The 21578-nt window shown below is 43.8% G+C and overlaps 1 protein-coding gene across 5 annotated transcripts in view; it reads left to right on the forward strand.

Annotated features, from left to right (window-relative positions):
- The window catches only part of CRTAC1 (cartilage acidic protein 1), a 159628-nt gene that overhangs the window by 9562 nt on the left and 128488 nt on the right, over positions 1–21578 (forward strand). For all 5 annotated transcript variants that reach the window (XM_078434688.1, XM_078434689.2, XM_078434690.2 and 2 more), the window contains exon 2: positions 8720–8919. In XM_078434688.1, the coding sequence (XP_078290814.1) occupies positions 8720–8919 (200 nt within the window). The remainder of the gene's footprint in view (positions 1–8719; positions 8920–21578) is intronic.

The raw sequence follows: 21578 nt of genomic DNA on the forward strand, positions 1-21578 counted from the left end.
ATTAAGCTAAAGAGAGATGTGATCAGTTCGGAGATTAGAAACAGAGCTCTGACAGGCATGTGGAAGTGGGGGAGCTGAGAGGAAGGGGGTAGTTAGTATTGCCACTGTTCGGGTGAAAGACAGAGGAGCCGATCTCCGGCAGTGGGGGTGGAAAGAACGAGCAGTTTTGAGAAATATCCATGGAGCAGCATGGACGTGGTGATCCAGCAGGTGTGAGGAATGAGGAAGAAGCAAGAACCAATTATGACACCGCATTTCCAACCGGAATGACAGTGTTGGGGTTGGAAGGGGCCCAATGAGGAGCATCCCCCTTCCTTACTCAGGTTCAGAACCAACTGAGAGAGAGAAGGGGGAAGGAAGAAGGGAGGAGAGAGGCAAGCCTCAGGCAGAGATTAGAATGCCACGGTCACTACAGATACCGCTGTTTGGAAGGCCAGGCTTCAGAGTGGGGTCTGTGGGGCACCTCACTGCGGCCCTCCCTGCGGGTGGGGGAAGGACTGAGCCTGCCTGACCCACCTCAGCACTGGGCAGAGAGCAGCCTCTGCAGGGAGGCAGGTCCATAAAGGGCTCTCCTGCCCAGTTCTTGCACACTGACCGGTCTGTGAGTCCCTGCTCAGGCCCTCAGGAGGAGGAGTTGCGGGGAGAAAGGAGGCTGGGAATGCTGCACCAGCACTGGAGGTTCTCAGTCGCACCCTGTTGGTGATTTGGGCTGGACACTTCTTTGTTGTGGGGGCGGTCCTGTGCACCCTAGGAAGTTTGGCAGCAGCCCTGGCCTCTACCCACTAGATGCCAGTGGCACCGCCCTTCCCTGGTCTGACAACCAAAAATATCCCCAGACATTGACAGATACTCCAGGGAGCAGGTGGGGAAGCAAAATTGCCCCCAGTTGAGAACCCTTGCTCTAGGCAAGTGGAAGGTCTTCTGGATGGAAACTTCCGGACTGGGAAATTAATGCTTCCTCCCAACTCATGATCAGGGGATTGGGGCCTTTAAATAGGCAGTGCTAGGGGCGCCTGGGTGGCTCAGTCAGTTAAGTGTCTGACTTCGGCCCATGAGTCATGATCTTACAGTTCATGGGTTCAAGCCCTGCGTTGGGCTCTGTGCTGACAGCTCAGAGCCTGGAGCCTGCTTTGGATTCTGTGTCTCCCTTGCTCTCTGCCCCTCCCCCACTAGTGCTCTGTCTCTCTCTCTGTCTCAAAAATGAATAAAAAAGTTACAAATAAGTAAATAAATAGACAGTTCTAGAAGGCCAGGAAGGCCAGGGTGGCTTAACAGCCGGGTCCTCCACACCTTTGGGTCTGCTCTCTGCTCCTTCTCTCCTTCCTCTCCTGTCTGCTACCTCCTTAACATCTTTAACTTGTGGCTACAGCACCTACAGCACCCTATCTGTGTGGAAGCACTCCAGTCCCCCCCCGACCCCCCCCCCCCCGCCGAGCTAAGTTAGGTTTCTCTTTGTGCGTCCTCCTCCATGGCACCCTTCACCCTGTACTGCAAATGTTGACTTCCTCCCTGTGACCTTAGTGCTGCCAAGCAGAATCCCAGGCTCATCGCGGGTCCACAGGGAGTGTCGCTATGGGTAAATAAACCAAGACGGCTTCTGTTGCCTCTTCTCCAAAGATGCCCTAGTTCCAAGCCCTCCTCCGTGGGACTCTGCATAGATCTGGTGGCCCAGCCTGCACAGGGCACAGTGACCCCGCAGCTGTCTTTCTCTCTGGAGCCTCTGCCCTCTTACAGTGTCTGGAAAGGGTCTGGGCTCCCTGCTCATCTCTAACATCCGAAGCATCCAGAGCTCTTTTGTAGAGTGAGACTCTGCCCTCCTACAATGTCTGGAAAGGGTCTGTGCTCTCTGCCCATTCCCAACATCTGAAGCATTCCGGGCTCTTCTTTTGTGAGATCTCGGGGTGGTGCCCTTGGCTCTTTCGATAATTGCTAAAGAACTGCTTGCCCTGAAAATTGTCCTGGAAGCCTCTCCCCACAGCTGCCTGACCCCACATCCGAGATCTAGGTTGCTTGGTTACCAGTTTTCAGACCCAATTGAGGAAAGTCCCAAGGCCGCAGAAAACTGAGTTTGGCTGCATGTGACCCCCAGCCAATGTCTAAGGACGATCTAACCTAACACTATCCGTGTGAAAGGAAGGGAAACGAGCGGTGAGCAGCGCTGCCCTGCCTGGCCCCCGGCAGGTGCTCACTCACTCACCTAACCCTTGAAACCTTGGTGTGGCATATGATTCCCACCTCACAGATGAGGACACTGAAGATCTGAACAATTAAGGAACATGCCCCAGGTCCTAGTTTGTGGGGCGGGGCGGGTGTTGAGATCCAAATCCAGGTCCCTGACTCCAGGCTTTGAGTTTTTCTTTCCCTCTTTTTATCCCGCTGAGGATTGCTCAAGAAGTTTGCTTAGAGAGCTTTTTTTTTTTTTTAATTATTATTACAAAGCAATTCTTCTCACTGTCTGAAACACAAGTTCTGCGATCTCTTGCCCTTGTTAAGACAGACCCCTCTCTGCCCCTGCCCGCTCCTCCCCGCAGGCGCAGCCCATGTTCCTTATCTAGCTAGGTACAGGTACCCTGGCCCCACTCCCCAGCCTGCCCAAGCTTTGCCTTTGCGAGTCAGCCTTGCCTCCTCCAGGCCGCTCTGCCCCTACGTCCGCCCTTTGCACTTACACGCTTAACCTACCGCTCGGCACCACTCAGTGCTCGAATACATAGTAGGCACTTAATACCCGAGCATTCAAGAAAACAAAAAAATTCAGTTCAACCTACTTTTTAATTCTATTTTTAACTTCTCCACGCTCTCCCACAAGATTCAGATGTTCACAGTGGTGTGACAGGAGGTTTCCCAAGTCAGGCATGTAAAATGTGAGGTCACTCCGGGTGCCTGCTGTGCCGCGGCTTCAGGCAGTCCCATCCCGCTCGGCTTTCCTCCCCAAACTCCGCGTCTCACGTCTTCCTTTGACATTCTCTAGCTAAGCAGGCTTTCTTAGATACTTCAACAATCTGCTGATGAATTTTGGTAGCAGAAACATTTTTCACTTTAAATCAGATTGTAGCTTACACTCCCGGATATCTGAGGACCATGCGCCTGGGGCAGTGGTTCTCAGCCCAGGCTGCCCATCAACATCATCTGGGGAGCTTCTAAAAATATACAGCACCCAAGCCCCACCTCAGACCGATGTAATCAGAACTGGGTGAAGGAGCTGGGCCACAGTGTGTTTCTAAACACTGCCCAGGTGATTCTGTTGGCCAGCTAGGGTTTAGAACCGTTGGTCTAGAGCCTTGCTACTAAAAGCGAAGTCTGCAGACCAGCAGCAGAGGCATCCTGTGACATTTTGTTAGAGTGCAGAAACTCGGGCCCCACCCCAGACCTACCAAATCAGAATCTGCATTTTACCAAGATCTTCAGGTGATCTGTAAGCACGTTACAGTTTGAGAAGCATTGCTTTCGGGAAAGAACAGTTTTTAAATAAGTGTTTGACAAGTTGCAAGCCATTTCTGCCGGTTCACATTATCATTTGGACATATTCCTTCCTTTGTACATTTAACAAATAATAATTGAGCACTTACTAGTACCAGGCACTATGATGGTTTTTAAGAACACATTGGCATGCATCTCTGTCTTTTTTTTTAATATTTTTTTTTAACGCTTATTTATTTTTGAGACAGAGAGAGACAAAGCATGAACGGGGGAGGGTCAGAGAGAGGGAGACACAGAATCTGAAGCAGGCTCCAGGCTCTGAGATGTCAGCACAGAGCCCGACGCGGGGCTCGAACTCACGGACCGCGAGATCATGACCTGAGCCGAAGTCGGCCGCTTAACCGACTGAGCCACCCAGGCGCCCCATGCATCTCTATCTTGCCTGCAAATTCCTGCCCATACCCCATTTTCTGTAAGCCTTTGATGGTAGCTATCTCTTTTCTCCTTGACCTGACCCCCCCTCCAGTTCCAACCCTTCCCCTCTTCTCACTTTTTTGCAAAAACTGGAGTCCGAATCCTTCTTTGTCACTCCATATCAAGTGTGGTAATTTAACTTAGAGCTGAAGACAGCTAGTACTTTGAGCGTATAAGGATAAACAGCCTGCAGCCCTGTGGATTGCATAACCCTCCCTTGATTTCAGCTCCTTAGATCTGGAGACAGAGGAGAAGGTTCTGGAACTAATCTCGTACCTTCACTGTAGTGTATACCCTGGCTTCTGGCCTGGGAGCTGTGGGATAGCTGTTCCTCGCTATTCAACATGCAGTTGGTAGACTGGAGCCATTGACGTCACCTGGGAACTTGTCAGAACTAGAGAATGTTGGACCCTACTACAGATCTACCGAGTCAGAATCTGCATTTTAACAAACCCCCAGATGATTCGTATGCACATTAAAGTTGGAGAAGTACTGAAGCACTCGTATAGAACGGCGCTTCTTAAATTTTGCGACATATTATGATCACATGGGAGCTTTTAAAACTCTGATGCCCCTGCTGCAGCCGGTGCGAGTTAAGTGGGAATCTCTTGGTATGAGACCAGACATCTATATTTTGTTATTGTGCAAACATATATCGAGAGAACATAAAGTTTGCCACTTTAGCCATTTTTAAGTGTACAGGTCAGTGACACTGAGTGCGTTCACATTGTTGTGCAACATCACTATCATCCGTCTCTAAATTTGTCATCTTCCCAAACTGAAACTCTGTATCCATTAAACACGAACTCCCCGTTTCTCCTCTCCCCACCAAGCCCTGGCGGCCAGCATCCTATTTTCTGTGTCTGTGAACGTGACTACCCTGGGTACTGCATCTGAGTGGAATTATAGATTACGTATCCTTGTGACTGGCTTACTCCACTTAGCATAATGTCTTTGCAGTTTATCCATGTTGTAGCATGTGTCAGAATTCTCTTCCTTTCCAAAGGTTCTAGTATTCCATTCTATGTATAGACCACATTTTGTTTCCCCATTTGGACTCTTGGGCTGCTTCCATCTTTTGGCTATTGTGAATAATGCTGCTGTGAACATGGGTGTAGAAATATCTGTCTGAGTCCCCTCTTTTAGTTCTTTCCAGTGTAAACTCAGAAGTGGGATTGCCGGATCACATGGCAATTGTATTTGGGGCTTTTTTTGAGGCACTGCTACATAGCAGTTTTCCGCAGTAGCTGTACCGTTTTACATTCCCACCAGCCATACACAAAGGTCTTACTCCTCCACATCTTCACGAACAATTGCCATTTTCCATCTTTTTTGTTTTTTTGTTTTGTTTTGTTTTTTTTTTTTACTATAACCATCCTAATGGTATGAGTGGTCTCTTATTGTAGTTTTGATTTGCATTTCCTTAATGGTTGCTGATGTTGAGTGTCTTTTCACATATTAATTGGCCATTTGTATATCTCTTCTTTGGAGCAGTGTCTATTCAAGTCCCTTACCCATTTTTAATTGGGTTGTTTTTTTTTGTTGTTGAGTTGTAGGAACTCTTTATATATTCTGGATATTAATCCCTTATCAGATGTATGATTTGCAAATATTTTCTCCTGTTTGGCGGGTCACTTTTTTGCTCTGCTGATAGTGTCCTTTGATGTGCTAAAGTTTTAAATTTTGAGGTAATCCATTTTATCTGTATTTCCTTTTGTTGTGTGTACTTTTGGTGTCATGTCTAAGAAATCATTGTTGGACAACAGTATTTGTTAAAAACTCCCCCAGTAATTCTAGTATACAGCTACAGCTAAGCAGTGTTTCTCAAATTTTAACGTGCATTTGTGTCACCTAAAGTCTTATTAAAATGCATATTCTGGGGGTGCCAGGATGGCTCAGTCAGTTAAGCATCTGACTTTGGCTCAGGTCATGACCTCATGGTTCATGAGTTTGAGCCCCACGTCCAGCTCTGTGCTGTCAGCCAGAGCCTGGAGCCTACTTCAGATTCTGTGTCTCCCTCTCTCTCTGCCCTCCCCTGCTCACACACTCTCTCTCTCAAAAATAAATTAACATTAAAAAAATTTTTAATAAAAACTAAAAAATAATAAAATGCATATTCTGACTTATTAGGTCTGGCGTGGGGCCCAAGATCCTGCATGTTAACAAACTCCTGGCTGATGCTGATGCTGGTCTGGCGAGCAGTCTGTGTAGCCATGGTTTAGAGGAGCACTTCAGGGATTTCTTTCATGTGAGCCCTGAGAGTAGAAGGAGATATTTTCCAGACCTTTTCCTGAGTTTCTTCATGATAAAGTGCGTGTTCTCCCTGCACCATGGGGGAGGCTGTCCACTGCGGGGTGATTTCAGATTCCAATCAGATGGCTGATTCCTCTCTGGCCTTGGCCCCTGTGGGTGAACTACTGTAGAATCCTGCCAAAAGCTGTTTTGTTCAAAATATGTTCAATATGCTCAGAAAAGAAAATCACACAGGTTGGTCTGAAATTTTTGGAAGGAGCTAGGGAGAAAAACTACTGAAGGTCTGCTTCTAAAAAAAAAAAAAAAAATCCTTTAATTCATCATAGAATTTTAGAGCTGGGAAGCACCTTTAGAGTCTATTCCAAACCTTCATTTTGGAGAAGAAAGCTGGGACCCAACAAGGCTGTGACTTGTTCAAGGTCACCAAGCAAAATAGAGGTCAACCCATAAGTGTATTACTTCTTTTTAGTCTTGCTTTAGGGTATTTATCTGGAAATGGTTAACACAGAGTAGCTACCTCTTTCATATGGCTCCTTTAATTAAAAGTTCACCTTTTCACAGAAAAGGTAAAAATCAACAGGCTGGATCAGGCTTCTTGCCTCTCGTGGCCTTCATTAGAAAATTTCTACCAGTTGCTTGTATTACCCCAATAGGGGTACCTGCCTCCCTGGTGGCAGTGACCCAAATTGCAGGAATGGTGCCCAGGAGGGACTACCTAGCTCCTAGAAGGTATACCCAATGCCACTTTCTCTTCTGTGTCCATTGAAAACCTTGTAATCTGATCACAGTACTCTTTCAATCCACTACCAATCGATTGGATCTGGCTCTCAGGTTGAAACTCATTTGCTGTCCCTATAATAGAGGTCATACCTTGAAAAGACCAGTGACCTTCAGACCCACCCTACATTTCAGCATGTCTACACTGGTTATTAAATACTCTTTAGCTTCTCATTTTTACCACCAGCTGCTCATTAATCCAATTATAAGTTTCCTTCATCCAACCAAACTTCCTGCCGAGTGGCAGAACTCTCACAGTGATGCATTTGCCTTCAGTGATTAGACAGCCCAGTAGAAGATACTGTCTTGTTCAGACATCTCTGTAATTTAGACTTGACCTCACTCTGACAGTGCAACACCCAACATGTGCCCTGTGAACAGGCTCCAAGAGCCTCCTTCCCAGGAAGGCTCACTGAGATTAGTTTCTGCCCTGCAGTTGGAGCCCTGCCCCCTGGGTCTCTCCCCGGCCTCACCAGCAAGGCGTGAGAGAGGCTTCTGAATCATGTTTGACTGTGAAGGCAGTGCCTGGGCCCCTCATTTGAGTTTCTGGGTCCTGAACTGAGGCAGGCTCATTTGCTGGCAGGAGTGTCTGTCTCCTTATGGGGAGCCAGCCTCCCCATCTTCTTCATTAAGACCTCAGCCTCACTCAGCCTTGTTCTCAGCTGCCAGTCGCACCAGCATGCCAGCAGGAAAAGTTCCATCAAGAAGGGGTCTGCTGCCTTCTGAAGGCAGGAAGGCCCCACTTTGCCTGCAAGACCGGACCTAGAGCCTTCATGGGACTTGTTCCAGGAGGGCCTTTAGAACACTCTGAGTTCTGATTCCAGGCCTCCAGGCAGAGTCTCAGGGTGGTGCCATCTGTAGCTCACACAAAGAGGGGGTGGAGTCCTTCTACCTCCTTGGCCGTTCTCATCAGTCTCCTGGGTGCATGTCACCAGCTCCCATGGCCCCAGGCTGCTCGACAACACCCTGAGTTATGTTAGAGATATAATAATGAATTATACAATGGATTATACATAATTAATTTATAATAAAACACGCACACAATGGTTTAATTTCTCCAAGTGAATGATGTACCACCCGCCAGATCCTGCTGGAATACATTCCCTAACTGACTGCTTCCTGATCTGGAGATGATGGCCAGCTGCCCTAGGGAGGGACCTTGGCCAGAGGAACCTGCCAAGTCTCAGACTCACTCCAGGCTACCTCTGGGGTATCTCCCATAGAAGGATAATCCTTCACTGCCTCTATTGTTGTTCTAGACCAGGGTACTCATGGGGGCTCGCTCCACACCTGGACTATTTGAAAGTGGTTATTTTGTACATTCCCCCAATCTTTCTTTCAGAGTATGGGAGATGCTTATATATTTATACTCGACCATTCCTTCCTTCCTTCATTCACTCAACAAGTGTGTATTGAGTGCCTATTATGTGCCAGCCTCTGTCCTTGGCTCGATGCCAGTGAGTTAGCAAAGTACAAAGATTCTTGCCCTGGTGGAGCTTACATTCTAGCAGAGGGAGACAGATGATAAATAGTAACCACAATGAATAAGTAAATTACACAGTATGTTACACAGTGAAAGGTGCTAAGAAAAAGATAAAGCAGAGCAGGATAAGTATGATCAGGGGTGATGCAGGCAGGCTGCAGTTTTAAACATGGTAGTTAGGGCAGGTCTTAGGGGAAAGTGGCAGCCTAGGAATTGCCAAGCCCTCCGTGAACAGGGGGGAAAGGTACTTATGTGCCTACTCTGGGCTGTTTGGTTATCAGAACTTGCAGTAACATTCATAACTTTTGGTTTCAGGTGTTCAGGATGTTATTGTTCCTGCTGCTGCTGCGGTTTCTGCCCCCCATTGAGGGGTCCCAGCGTGCTGAACCCATGTTCACTGCAGTCACCAGCTCGGTCCTGCCCCCTGACTATGACAGCAACCCCACCCAGCTCAACTATGGTGTGGCAGTCACCGATGTGGACCATGATGGAGATTTTGAGATCGTTGTGGCAGGGTAAGTGCCTCCTACCCTGAGTCTGACAGGTGTATTAGTCAGCTTTTGCTGTGATAAGGCTGAGTAACAACCACCAAAAGCCAGTGGCTTGCAACAACACATATTCCCACCCATAGGTCTCAGCTGGGCTCAGCTGGGGCTCTAGTATGCCATGTCCTTGCCTTTTGCTATAGCGGGGAGAAGATGGAGCATGGATGGTTTTTCAGAAAGAGAATTTGAATACTCTGCTTCAAGGCATTCTCTTCATGTTTTTAAGCTTCCTTAGTTATACAAGCATTACTTCCTTACCAGTGTAGACATCCCTACATAGGAGTGGCTTAAAGGTGACAATTATGATCGATTGGGATGCTCAAAGCTGCCTTTGCACAGTATCTTCCATAAGACCAAGAAAACATTAATTGTCCACTTCAAAGAAGGGAGGAAGATGGGAATTCAGGGTAGCTAAACATCCTCTAAAGCGTGCCTTGGTGCCCACTGTTCCCTTCTCTTCTGAGAAGCAACATTGCGTAGAAAGACAAGCATGTGATTTAGAGTCCAAATAGCTTGAGTTCATGCCCTAGATCTACAGCTTTCTAGTTGCATGACCTTAAGTCAATCCCTTACTCACTGAGATTCAGGTGTATCAGCTGGAAAAAGGGGAATAATCATAATGCTTTTTTGTCTTGAAGCCTCAATAGGGTATTGCATGTACCAGTGCATTGTCAATTCTGCCAGTAACCATGGATAGTTGTTATTTATGGATCTCTAATACATTCCAGGCACTGTGCTAAGCCTTTTTCAGAGGCATTGTTTTATTTAATCCTCCTGACAACACTATGAAGTACATATACAAGGAGAGGAAATTAGATGGTAAGCCACCTGCCCTAGTCAATGAAACAAGATGTGGATGGGTCAGGATTCGAACCCCTGGGCTTCCTAACTCTAAAGCTGCTGAACTACAGTTGTGCAAAGTTTTGTCATCACTTCAAAAATCAGCCGACCAGTGAAAACACAAGGGCATGTCAGCGTCATTCTGGGAGGCCTGAGCTTTTATGGCAGCACTGAAAAAAGTCACTGGCAGGTAACATTATTTGTAGCAGTTGCATGTAACAGTAGAAAGCACTGACCTTGGAATTGGAAGACCTGATTTTAATTCTAACAATACCACTCAATAGTTGCGAACTTCATGTAAGTTACTTAGCTATGTGGTGCCTGCTTTCCTCATCTGTATAAGGTACCTATTGAAGTCTACCCCCACCTACCACCCAGGGCAGTCGTGAGGATCAGGGGTGATGATGTATAGAAAAGACACTTTGTAAAGCACACTTCTTCTTCCATTTATTCATATCTTCTACCCTGTGAAGAGTAGAAGGTACCTGATTCTAGACCCTCCTAGAAGTCTGGATAAGTGCACCATCCAGTGGAACTTTCTGTGATGACATAGATGTTCTGTGTTGGTGCTGTCCAATATGGTGTCCATTAGCCACATGGGACTGTTGAGCACTTGAAATGTGGCTACTGTGACTGAGGAACTGAATTTTTAATTTTATGTCATTTAAACTAAATAGCCACATTTAAATTAGCACGGTTCTGGGTCTTAAGAAGGAAAAACTAAAGAGCAGAGTGTGCTAGAAAAAGGCAGGTCAGAAGTGATTGTAGTGACCCTGTTGCCTGAGTGACCTGAGTAGGGTGGGGCCAAGCAGCTTGTCTGCATTCAGTGCTGTGACGGTCCAGTGTCTCTCTGAATCAGGGAGCAGCCCACCTCATCAAATCATTCCTCCCAGAGCCATGAGTCTCTGGTTAAATGACTTCGATGCATTTCTGAAATGTTCTAGTTGGCCCTGCCTCCTGTTAGGTGACACCAGCCTCCCCTGGTAGACCCTGGGAGTGACAGAGGATGGTGGGGCAACCATCCTTCCCTCCTGCTGGACCCTCCACAAGTTGCTGCTGTGGGCATGCCCTCCCTTCACCTTGGACGCTGGCTTCAAGTGCAGCTCTCCATCACACCCATCCTTTCACGTGCATGGGTTGTACTGCGTCTCCTGAACATGCAGCTTCATTCTTTCCAAGTGCTGGGCACTCATTTCATCTTCCCTTTCAATGAAGTCCCTCTCTCTCTCTCAAGAAACCCCAGGAATTTGCTTCTGTGTCCTCTGTGGTGGGGAGGCTAGACCGTCGTTTGTAGTCAGCTTAGAGTAAACCTTGTCTAGCTTGCTGCTTCCTGTGGGTCCTATATAGCACTTGGGAGTCATCCTCTGAAAACAAAGCCCACACCATCCCGACTCTTCATCCTGAATCAGCCAGAGATCAGGGAAAGACTGTTCTCTTTAATCCCAGGGGAGGGTTGAGCCAGGTGGGCCCTGTCTGAGAAAGCTTGGGCTGCTGAGTGTTCTTCTGAAAGATGATATTGCCCACCCCCAGCAAAGGAGAAGGCTTGCATGGAGGACAGGATGGCGAAATTGGGCAGCCTCCCAGCTCCAGGTCAGGCCTTTTTTGTGGCTGTTGTGAAGCATTGTGAATTCTCAGAGCATCAGAAAGACACATTCTAATTTAAGTACCAAATACATTCCAAAGACAAATATAACTTTTTATTATCTTCAGCGTAGGATGATTTGTCACTGTCTTCTTCTTTGGACTGGATAACCAAGGGTTGACTATGCAGACATATTTAAATCAGGACCTTGGGAGGTCATTTGGTCCACCCCTTGCCTTCCAATAAGGCCACACCTATAGTTCTTGGAGGCTCCATTTATTTAAAGCCTTCCAAGAGAACATGTGCGATCTTTTTGTAATCTAGCTCAATTATTTATGTCAAGAATCTGTTTGACAAATCTGAATCCCTCATATTAGAGTTTAATAAGCCATGTCTTTTAACTTTTGTTTTGCTCTTGCCTTTGAAGATATAAACCAAGTGGTCACCATCCTTTCAAATAAAAGACAGCTAGGATCACTGCTCTGACTTTCATTCTCTGTGGACATGCCACATTTCTGGCTTTGACTCTTATTCTATTTCATCTATTCTGTACCCATAATTAACTCTGTTTCCTTCTCTATTTGATTGTAGACTCTGTTTAAGAATCATGCTGCAAGAGTTGAAATTTCAAAAAATTAAATGTGAATGCCTTTACCTGGGGCACCTGCGGTCCAGTTCATGACAGGCCCGCTCTGTATTATCTTATAGACCTTTCCACTAGCTGGTCCCTGAAGGCATTTACGTTTGCGACCCCAGGGATAATGGCTAGCTCTTCAGTTTATAAGGCGCCCTGTACCTGAACTTGTCTTAGATTTGTTGACCTTGTAGTGTGTCTGACTGGAGCCCTGTTGCTTTGAGTATTTACTCTTTGAATAGGTTTGTTTTGTTTTGCTTTTTTGGTATCCTCGTTCTGGGTATTGATGGTATTGATTTTGAGCATGTTGCTGGTGAGTTTGTGTTGTGTTTCAGTTTCTTGAGTTAATTGTGATGGAAGGCGTGTGTGCGTGCATCTGACTCTGGGAGGAGCAGAAAATGACCGCCCTTTGTTCTGCGGGGATGGGGGAGGGAAGGGGCTGGCTCTGCTCCTCTGCCACAGCTGGGCGAGTGCCTCTGCATATGGAGGGCTTATCTGCTCACCGGCAGGTGCTGATTGCGGTCTCTACACACAGTCTCCTCCCTGCAGGGTGAGGGGGGGATTTGATCACCCCCGGAGACATCCGCACACGCACAGACCATTGAGGGTCTTCAGGACTCATTCCCTGGGTAAGTAAAAAGCTCAGTAGCTTCCCCTTTCCTCAGTGGAACTAAATACCAAATCTACAGTCTCACATCGTCTAGAAAGGAATTCCTGTTGGTGTCAATCTTGCACAATTCCTTTAGAGCAGCTTTTGTTTCCTGGGATATCCCCAGAGGTCTGAGATAACCCCCCTACCCTTTCAGTTTCCAAGAGAAGTTTTGCTCAAATGGAAAGATCATAGTGGTTGTAAAGTTTAAATCACGATTTAGATCAGTTTTTCTACACAGAGCATTCATTTGATAAAACCTTAACACATTCTTCACACTTGGAAGGGTTTCATTTAAAGGGATGCTACATATCATAAAGCAGTGTTTCATTTTGTCCTTAATTTTGCAACTGTGTAAGAAAACTTTTTAATTTACTAAAGTTAATTGAATTATTTAAAAGGCAAACCGTATTCAATTACCAGATTAATCATAATCATATAGGAGATATTTTTGCCATTATAAATAATAAGAACAATGATAAAGAATGAGATATTTATCTATGATTTAACCAAAGCAATATTTATGCATTTTATTGTAAGTATATATAGATGCGTGCAGCATATATAGATATATATCATGTGTATGATAGATGGTAGATAGATAGGTAGATGTAGTATCCACATAAATATGTTTAGATACCATAGTCTATGTGTATATATACATGTACACTTTTAACAAAATAGGAAAAAGAGTTTTGAACTTTCTGTCCTAATTGTTGCTTTGTAAAAACATTTTAATGGATTTGATCATCAGTTTTGACAACTTTCAAACATTAGGTTATTTCATTCAGTTCAGTTTATCTTTCTCTTTTAATTTAAAATATATCTTACAATTTGATAACATGTACCTGTGTTTTGTTACCAAAAAATTCACACAATATAGGTGAAAGTAAAAATTCATCTTTAGCAACCCCTGCTCCAAGCACATGCCAGTCCTCTCCCAGAATAACAGTTGTCTTGAGTTTGGTGTTTGTACTTCGAGAAATTTCTATGTTACATATATGTTCGTAAGTTACAATTATATCATTTTTGGAAGAGCCAAACAGATATGTATTGTTCCAAAACTTGCTTTTTTCACTGTACAGTATATTTATTGTTCATACATATAGATCTAGCTTATTTTTTTAAGTTGTTTAGTGTGGATATACCACATCTGTTTTCCTACCCCTCAAGTGACATTTAAGCTGTCCCTAATCCGTGACCACTGCAAACAACACTGTACTGTACATCCTTAGCCACATGTGCAAATATTTCTCTGGGATAGATACCAAGAAGCAGAGATGCTATGTAGTTTTTGGATCTTAATCAATATTGCCAAACTATTTCCAATCTCAATCTTTTTCTACTTATTCATAGCCTAGAAATAAAAAGTAAAATTGGGGATTATTGAATTCAACAGCTATTCAAGCCCCTACTATGTATACAACCCACATAGGCTCCAGGGTCTGAGCTTAATCAATTTAGATCTAATAGTTCCCAGAAGGAAAAATAGGCCTATTCTACATCTGGAAAAGGAGCTGCTGCTGTTAAAAACCGGATTGAGGAACTTCAATACTTTCTGATTCAAACTGCTAAGAGGACTTCCTCTAAAGCCTTGTCTGCAAAAATATATTTCTTAAATGGTTCACCCTTAACCTCAAGATTCATTGTCGCTGGTATCATGGGAGAATGATTGTGGGGTGCCGGCTCTTCTGCTCTGGTTAAGCATGGACTACCCCTGATTTTGAATGCTAATAAGACATGAACTGGAGCAGGAACCAGGGCTTTTAAACCCATTTTTAAGACTTTTCTAAAAAGGTTACTCAGCAGTGCATGGCAGGTTTTCCAGAGATGGCTTTTTGCTGTATCTGAACTTCCTCTCCCCAGAAGCGGTGGGCAAAAATTCCACCCTATACACCAAGTCATACACTCTCCTGACAGCCTGAAGGTCTGAAGCCCCTTCGCAGTTACCCTGGCTACCCGCCCCCCTCCCCTGCAGAGGGAGGTGACAGAAGGTGTGGTAGGCAGAATAATAGCTTTCCAAAGATGTTGTGTCCTAATCCCCACAACCAATGAATATGTTACCTTACATGGCAAAAAGGACTGTGCAGATGTGATTAAGACCTTGAGATAGTGAGATTATCCTAGATTATCCAAGTGAGCCCAATGTAATCACAGGGTCCTTTAAAGTGGAAAAAGGGAAGCAGAAGAGGAGGTCATAGTGTGGTGATGTGAGAAAGACTTAAACTTACCATTCCTGGCTTTGAGGATGGAGGGAGGGGGTCACAGGTCAAGGAATATGGGTAGGCTTTAGAAGCTAGAGAAGGTAAGGAGATAGATTTACCCCTAGAGCTTCTAGAAGGGAATGTAGTCCTACCAACATGTTGATCTCAACACAGACCAGTGATGTACTTCTAACATACAGAAGTGTAAGATAATCAGTTTGCATTGTTTTATGCTGCTAAGTTTGTGGTGAGTTGTTACAGCGGCAATAGGAAACTAATACATCAGATGCTTGGTGTGATTTTTCGGAGAGGAGATGGCCATCACCTCAGAGAATTTTACTAGTATTATTTTAACAATTTCATAGCAATAAAATAAATACACCACCCTCAAGCATAGTATTTAAAAGAGTAAAAGAAGTTTACCACTAACGAAAGTATGATTTTTAATCAATGACAATCCCTTGTCTTAGGAACATGTGCGATTTTAGGAAGAATCCCTAAAAAGCACACTTTGTTCCTTAGTGATCAATCACCTTAATTCACCAGGCAGTTCACTGTTTGACAGCTGGTGCCTTGGATGGTTGGAGGTGGGGAGAGGGATTCAGAGCTTTCAAAGATCTCATTGCCCAGTGGTGGGACAACACACTCAAACTGGGTGAGGTCAGAGGCGACTTGCACCCCTAGAGAGACGCAAGCATTTCAGGTTCCAGGAGGTCAGCAAGAGGTCGGCCAGGGCAGAGAGCACTTCCAGGTGAGAATCACAAAGGCCTTGGAGGGGGCATACGGGTGGCATCTGGAAGGACAGGTAGCATGCCAGTCCATGTAACGAGGGGGCAATGTCCTCTCCAGGTCAAAGACAGCTTTAGGCTTACTTGGATTCTGTTGTTTGTTTGTTTTAAAAGTAATTTTTTTAAAAAAAGCATTTTAACAAAAAACTGATTTTCACATAGTGAAGAATATTTATAAAAAGCCATTCCAAAATAGTAATATCATTAAGACCCTAAAATTGCCTCTGCTGAAAAAGGCAAAGCTACTTTTAGTAGTCTGAGTTTTTCATCCATTCAGAAAGTGGATGTATGCCCTGTCTCCAGTCACTTGAAGTCTCTCCTCTCCTGTCTTCTAAGTGGTGGGCTGGGTGGAAGGCCTTCCTCACCCCACTCCAGCCTCCAGATGTCACAGGCACAGGGCAGGCTGGAGGGGCAGCCGAGCCTCCCCACCCTTACACCCCTACAGCAGCAAGGGCGCTGCTCTCTCCCTCCTCCCCCTCCCCCAAACACATCTACACTTCTCTTTGCCATTTTCACTCCCAGCATCACTTCTGCTCTGGGGAGCCTGTCTGACCCCTGCCTCCCTCTCGCATTTTTCCTCACCCCTTCTCCCCATTGCAACTGACCTGGTGAGTCATGTTCTTTCAAGAATGCTATGGTTATAACTTGATCTTCCCTCTGAAGAAGTAGTTAGTTTTGAGGTGCCGATACCTAGGAAAACATTCAATGATGTGAAAAGCTAAAATAGTCCCCAGTTGGGATTTTTGCCATGCCCTCCCCTTGTTTACCCTCAGCTGTTTTGCAGAGGGAAGTTATGAAGGGGCAGGGCGAACAACCTGCGTCTTGTATTTTGCTTACAGCATCTCATTTTAAATCATCACAGCAATCCACATGACATGTAGTATTTAACTGAGCCTCCGTCACACATTTTTTTTTCACATTTTAGCATCACTAAAATTGGGATGTGACCTACAATTGGCAGCTTGCGGTAGATTGGAAGTTTTTTCTTTCCTAGAGATACATACAATAATGGTGAGTCTTATCACTGATGACACCTTAGATTTGACGAAAGCACTGTAGATAGTATTGTCTCATTTTGCACATGAGGAAACTGAGGCCCAGAGATCTGCTGAAAGTTATAGAGATGGTGAAAGATGAACTATTATTCTACATCTGCCCACGAAATTAAATGTGTTAATTATGTTGTTCAAATCATAATCTTTATTAATATTTTTTGCTCATTAACAACTGAGAGGCTTGGTTTGAAATCTCCTACTGCAGTAGTCCATTTCTTTCCGTAGCTCTGTGTTGTTTTATGTTGAGTCCATTTTATTAGGTGTAGTTTTAGAATTCTTTTTTTATTATTCAGATATAATTGACGCATAAGTTTCAGGTTTACAACATAATGACTCAATATTTGTATGTATTGCAAAATGATGACCACAATAAATCTTAAAAATTCATATATTTTGCTGGTGAATGGAGACATTATTATGAAGTGACCCCATCTATTCCTAACTATGCTTTTGGCCTAATATTATTATTATGCCCTCTAACATTTTATATTAGTTATAATATTAATGTAGTTATAATTATTACATATAATAATATATTATAATTAATATAGCTAATATTATGACTATTCCATCTTTCTTTTTGTTAGTGTTTTCCAGGAACATCTTTTTTCATCCTTTTACTTTGAACTTTCCAAAATCCTTATGTTTTAGGTGTGTTTCTTGTGTGCAGCATATATATAGCTTAAGTTTCTTTTTTTTAACTATTTAACCAAGTCTATCCTCTCACTGATGAGTTCAGTCCATTCCATTTAATGGGAACATTAATATGTTTAAACTTGTTTCTCTCATTTGTTCAATTTTCATGTGTGCAATGCTTCTTTTCCTTTCTTGCTTTTTAAAAGATTGACTGAGGAGCTTTGGGTGGGGAGAGGAGAGAGGGGAATACTTGTTTTCTAAATCCTGTTTTTTGCCTCTAATTGATTTGGGATTTATACCCTCTTCTGTTCTTTTAGTGGCTTCTTTTGAAATTTTATGATGTATATTTAACTTAACAAACTCTAAAATGATCTTAACTCCCTTCCATAACATTACAAGGACTTTATTCCTCTTTAACTCTTAAGCACCCCTTCCTGCCAAGCTTGCCCTTGGCAAACCCTACCACTTATAATTATTATTGTTGTTATTGTGATTGTCTAAAGGCAGTGTTCTTTTTTTTTTTTTTTTTAATATATGAAATTTACTGTCAAATTGGTTTCCATACAACACCCAGTGCTCATCCCAAAAGGTGCCCTCCTCAATACCCATCACCCACCCTGCCCTCCCTCCCACCCCCCATCAACCCTCAATTTGTTCTCAGTTTTTAACAGTCTCTTATGCTTTGGCTCTCTCCCACTCTAACCTCTTTTTTTTTTTTTTTTTTTCCTTCCCCTCCCCCATGGGTTTCTGTTATGTTTCTCAGGATCCACATAAGAGTGAAACCATATGGTATCTGTCTTTCTCTGTATGGCTTATTTCACTTAGCATCACACTCTCCAGTTCCATCCATGTTGCTACAAAAGGCCATATTTCATTCTTTCTCATTGCCACGTAGTATTCCATTGTGTATATAAACCACAATTTCTTTATCCATTCATCAGTTGATGGACATTTAGGCTCTTTCCATAATTTGGCTATTGTTGAGAGTGCCGCTATAAACATTGGGGTACAGGTGCCCCTATGCATCAGTACTCCTGTATCCCTTGGATAAATTCCTAGCAGTGCTATTGCTGGGTCATAGGGTAGGTCTATTTTTAATTTTCTGAGGAACCTCCACACTGCTTTCCAGAGCGGCTGCACCAATTTGCATTCCCACCAACAGTGCAAGAGGGTTCCTGTTTCTCCACATCCTCTCCAGCATCTATAGTCTCCTGATTTCTTCATTTTGGCCACTCTGACTGGCGTGAGGTGATATCTGAGTGTGGTTTTGATTTGTATTTCCCTGATAAGGAGCGACGTTGAACATCTTTTCATGTGCCTGTTGGCCATACGGATGTCTTCTTTAGAGAAGTGTCTATTCATGTTTTCTGCCCATTTCTTCACTGGGTTATTTGTTTTTCGGGTGTGGAGTTTGATGAGCTCTTTATAGATTTTGGATACTAGCCCTTTGTCCGATGTGTCATTTGCAAATATCTTTTCCCATTCCGTTGGTTGCCTTTTAGTTTTGTTGGTTGTTTCCTTTGCTGTGCAGAAGCTTTTTATCTTCATAAGGTCCCAGTAATTCACTTTTGCTTTTAATTCCCTTGCCTTTGGGGATGTGCCGAGTAAGAGATTGCTACGGCTGAGGTCGGAGAGGTCTTTTCCTGCTTTCTCCTCTAAGGTTTTGATGGTTTCCTGTCTCACATTCAGGTCCTTTATCCATTTTGAGTTTATTTTTGTGAATGGTGTGAGAAAGTGGTCTAGTTTCAACCTTCTGCATGTTGCTGTCCAGTTCTCCCAGCACCATTTGTTAAAGAGACTGTCTTTTTTCCATTGGATGTTCTTTCCTGCTTTGTCAAAGATGAGTTGGCCATACGTTTGTGGGTCTAGTTCTGGGGTTTCTATTCTATTCCATTGGTCTATGTGTCTGTTTTTATGCCAATACCATGCTGACTTGATGATGACAGCTTTGTAGTAGAGGCTAAAGTCTGGGATTGTGATGCCTCCTGCTTTGGTCTTCTTCTTCAAAATTACTTTGGCTATTCGGGGCCTTTTGTGGTTCCATATGAATTTTAGGATTGCTTGTTCTAGTTTCGAGAAGAATGCTGGTGCAATTTTGATTGGGATTGCATTGAATGTGTAGATAGCTTTGGGTAGTATTGACAATATCCCTGATGAATATGGATGCAAAAATTCTTAATAAGATACTAGCAAATCGAATTCAACAGCATATAAAAAGAATTATTCACCATGATCAAGTGGGATTCATTCCTGGGATGCAGGGCTGGTTCAACATTCGCAAATCGATCAACGTGATACATCACATTAACAAAAAAAAAGAGAAGAACCATATGATCCTGTCAATCGATGCAGAAAAGGCCTTTGACAAAATCCAGCACGCTTTCTTAATAAAAACCCTTGAGAAAGTCGGGATAGAAGGAACATACTTAAAGATCATAAAGGCCATTTATGAAAAGCCCACAGCTAACATCATCCTCAACGGGGAAAAACTGAGAGCTTTTTCCCTGAGATCAGGAACACGACAGGGATGCCCACTGTCACCGCTGTTGTTTAATATAGTGCTGGAAGTTCTAGCATCAGCAATCAGACAACAAAAGGAAATCAAAGGCATCAAAATTGGCAAAGATGAAGTCAAGCTTTCGCTTTTTGCAGATGACATGATATTATACATGGAAAATCCGATAGACTCCACCAAAAGTCTGCTAGAACTGATACATGAATTCAGCAAAGTTGCAGGATACAAAATCAATGTGCAGAAATCAGTTGCATTCTTATACACTAACAATGAAGCAACAGAAAGACAAATGAAGAAACTGATCCCATTCACAATTGCACCAAGAAGCATAAAATACCTAGGAATAAATCTAACCAAAGATGTAAAAGATCTGTATGCTGAAAACTATAGAAAGCTTATGCAGGTAATTGAAGAAGATATAAAGAAATGGAAAGACATTCCCTGCTCATGGATTGGAAGAATAAATATTGTCAAAATGTCAATACTAAAGGCAGTGTTCTTAAGTGGGAACACTAGCTCTCTTCAAGAGTCCTGGGTTAATGTAGGATTCTAAGGGTCACCATCCTCACTATGCTGCCAGCTCAAGAGTTAGTAATACTCTTCACAGTGCTCTGAGCCCCTTATTCCCATTTGTTTAGGTCCTTGCTGCCAGATACAGTTTTGACTCCCTTTTTCTGTGGAGTAGTGGTTCTTAGAGATTTCCCTTAACTTTGTGAGCCCAGTAATACATTAAAAATATGTTGTATCTGGAACCTACTTGTTTTGTAGTGATAGGGTCCTTCAGCAGTCTATCATATGGATGGAAACAGAAGTCTGGAGTTGTCGATGATTTAGGATCTCCAAAGCTTCTTTTTCTATTACTAAGAGGACTTGGGAGGGTATGCACAGCTAAAGGAAATAGTATTTAAGAGGTTCTCCCCTTACCTGTTCAGAGATGCTTAAAGTCACTTCTTGCAAAATAGAAAGAGCTCTACAGCATGGGAGATTTGGGTGTGAGATGGAGAGGGGTAAGGATGTGTGTGGGGGGAGAGAAACACATTCAGTAAGCCACAGGCACTCAGGAAGTCAGGCCAGACCCTTGGACTGTGCCTCTCTGAAGGAGCAGGAAGAGTCAAGATCAAAGTCATCTCCAGCATAGATGATACCATCAAAATCACCAGTGTTTAGCTATGCCAACCAAGGAAATGTGTGACTATACATCAAAAAGGACTTCCTTCCCCCTCAGCAGCCATCTTTCTGTATTGTTTATAGGGTAGAGTTACAGCCATATGAACTCATGGACAGCTACCCAGTGTGTTTTGATACGCCCTAGTGCTGTAGACGCTCTGTATGCTGGCCATGAATGGGCAATGGGAAGATAAACAGGCTAATGAGGATTCTCCCTGGTTGGGAGCTATCCTGGAGAACAACATTGCATTGGTCATGTAGAATAGGGTAGCAAAATCTTCTCTTTGGATTGCCACACCACCTTTGTTCCTTCTTTTGGGATAAACATTCCCTCTCCTCTGGAGAAATATTCTAATCACAGGATCCCGTGGGGCTGCCAGTCAATAGTCTGGGGTTCCCTGTGACCTAAGACTGTCCAATCAGTCTTAGATTGGACTGAGATTTTCCATCCTGAATCAAAGAAGGAAAGCTCTAACTTGCTCTTGGATCATGAGTTGTAAGGATATATCAGCAAACTACTGTGAATATATCCACGTCCCCCACCCCATGGAGGAACCTA

Source organism: Panthera onca, chromosome D2 (genome assembly GCF_046562875.1).
Source record: "Panthera onca isolate mPanOnc1 chromosome D2, mPanOnc1 haplotype 2, whole genome shotgun sequence".
NCBI classification, from domain to species: domain Eukaryota; kingdom Metazoa; phylum Chordata; class Mammalia; order Carnivora; family Felidae; genus Panthera; species Panthera onca.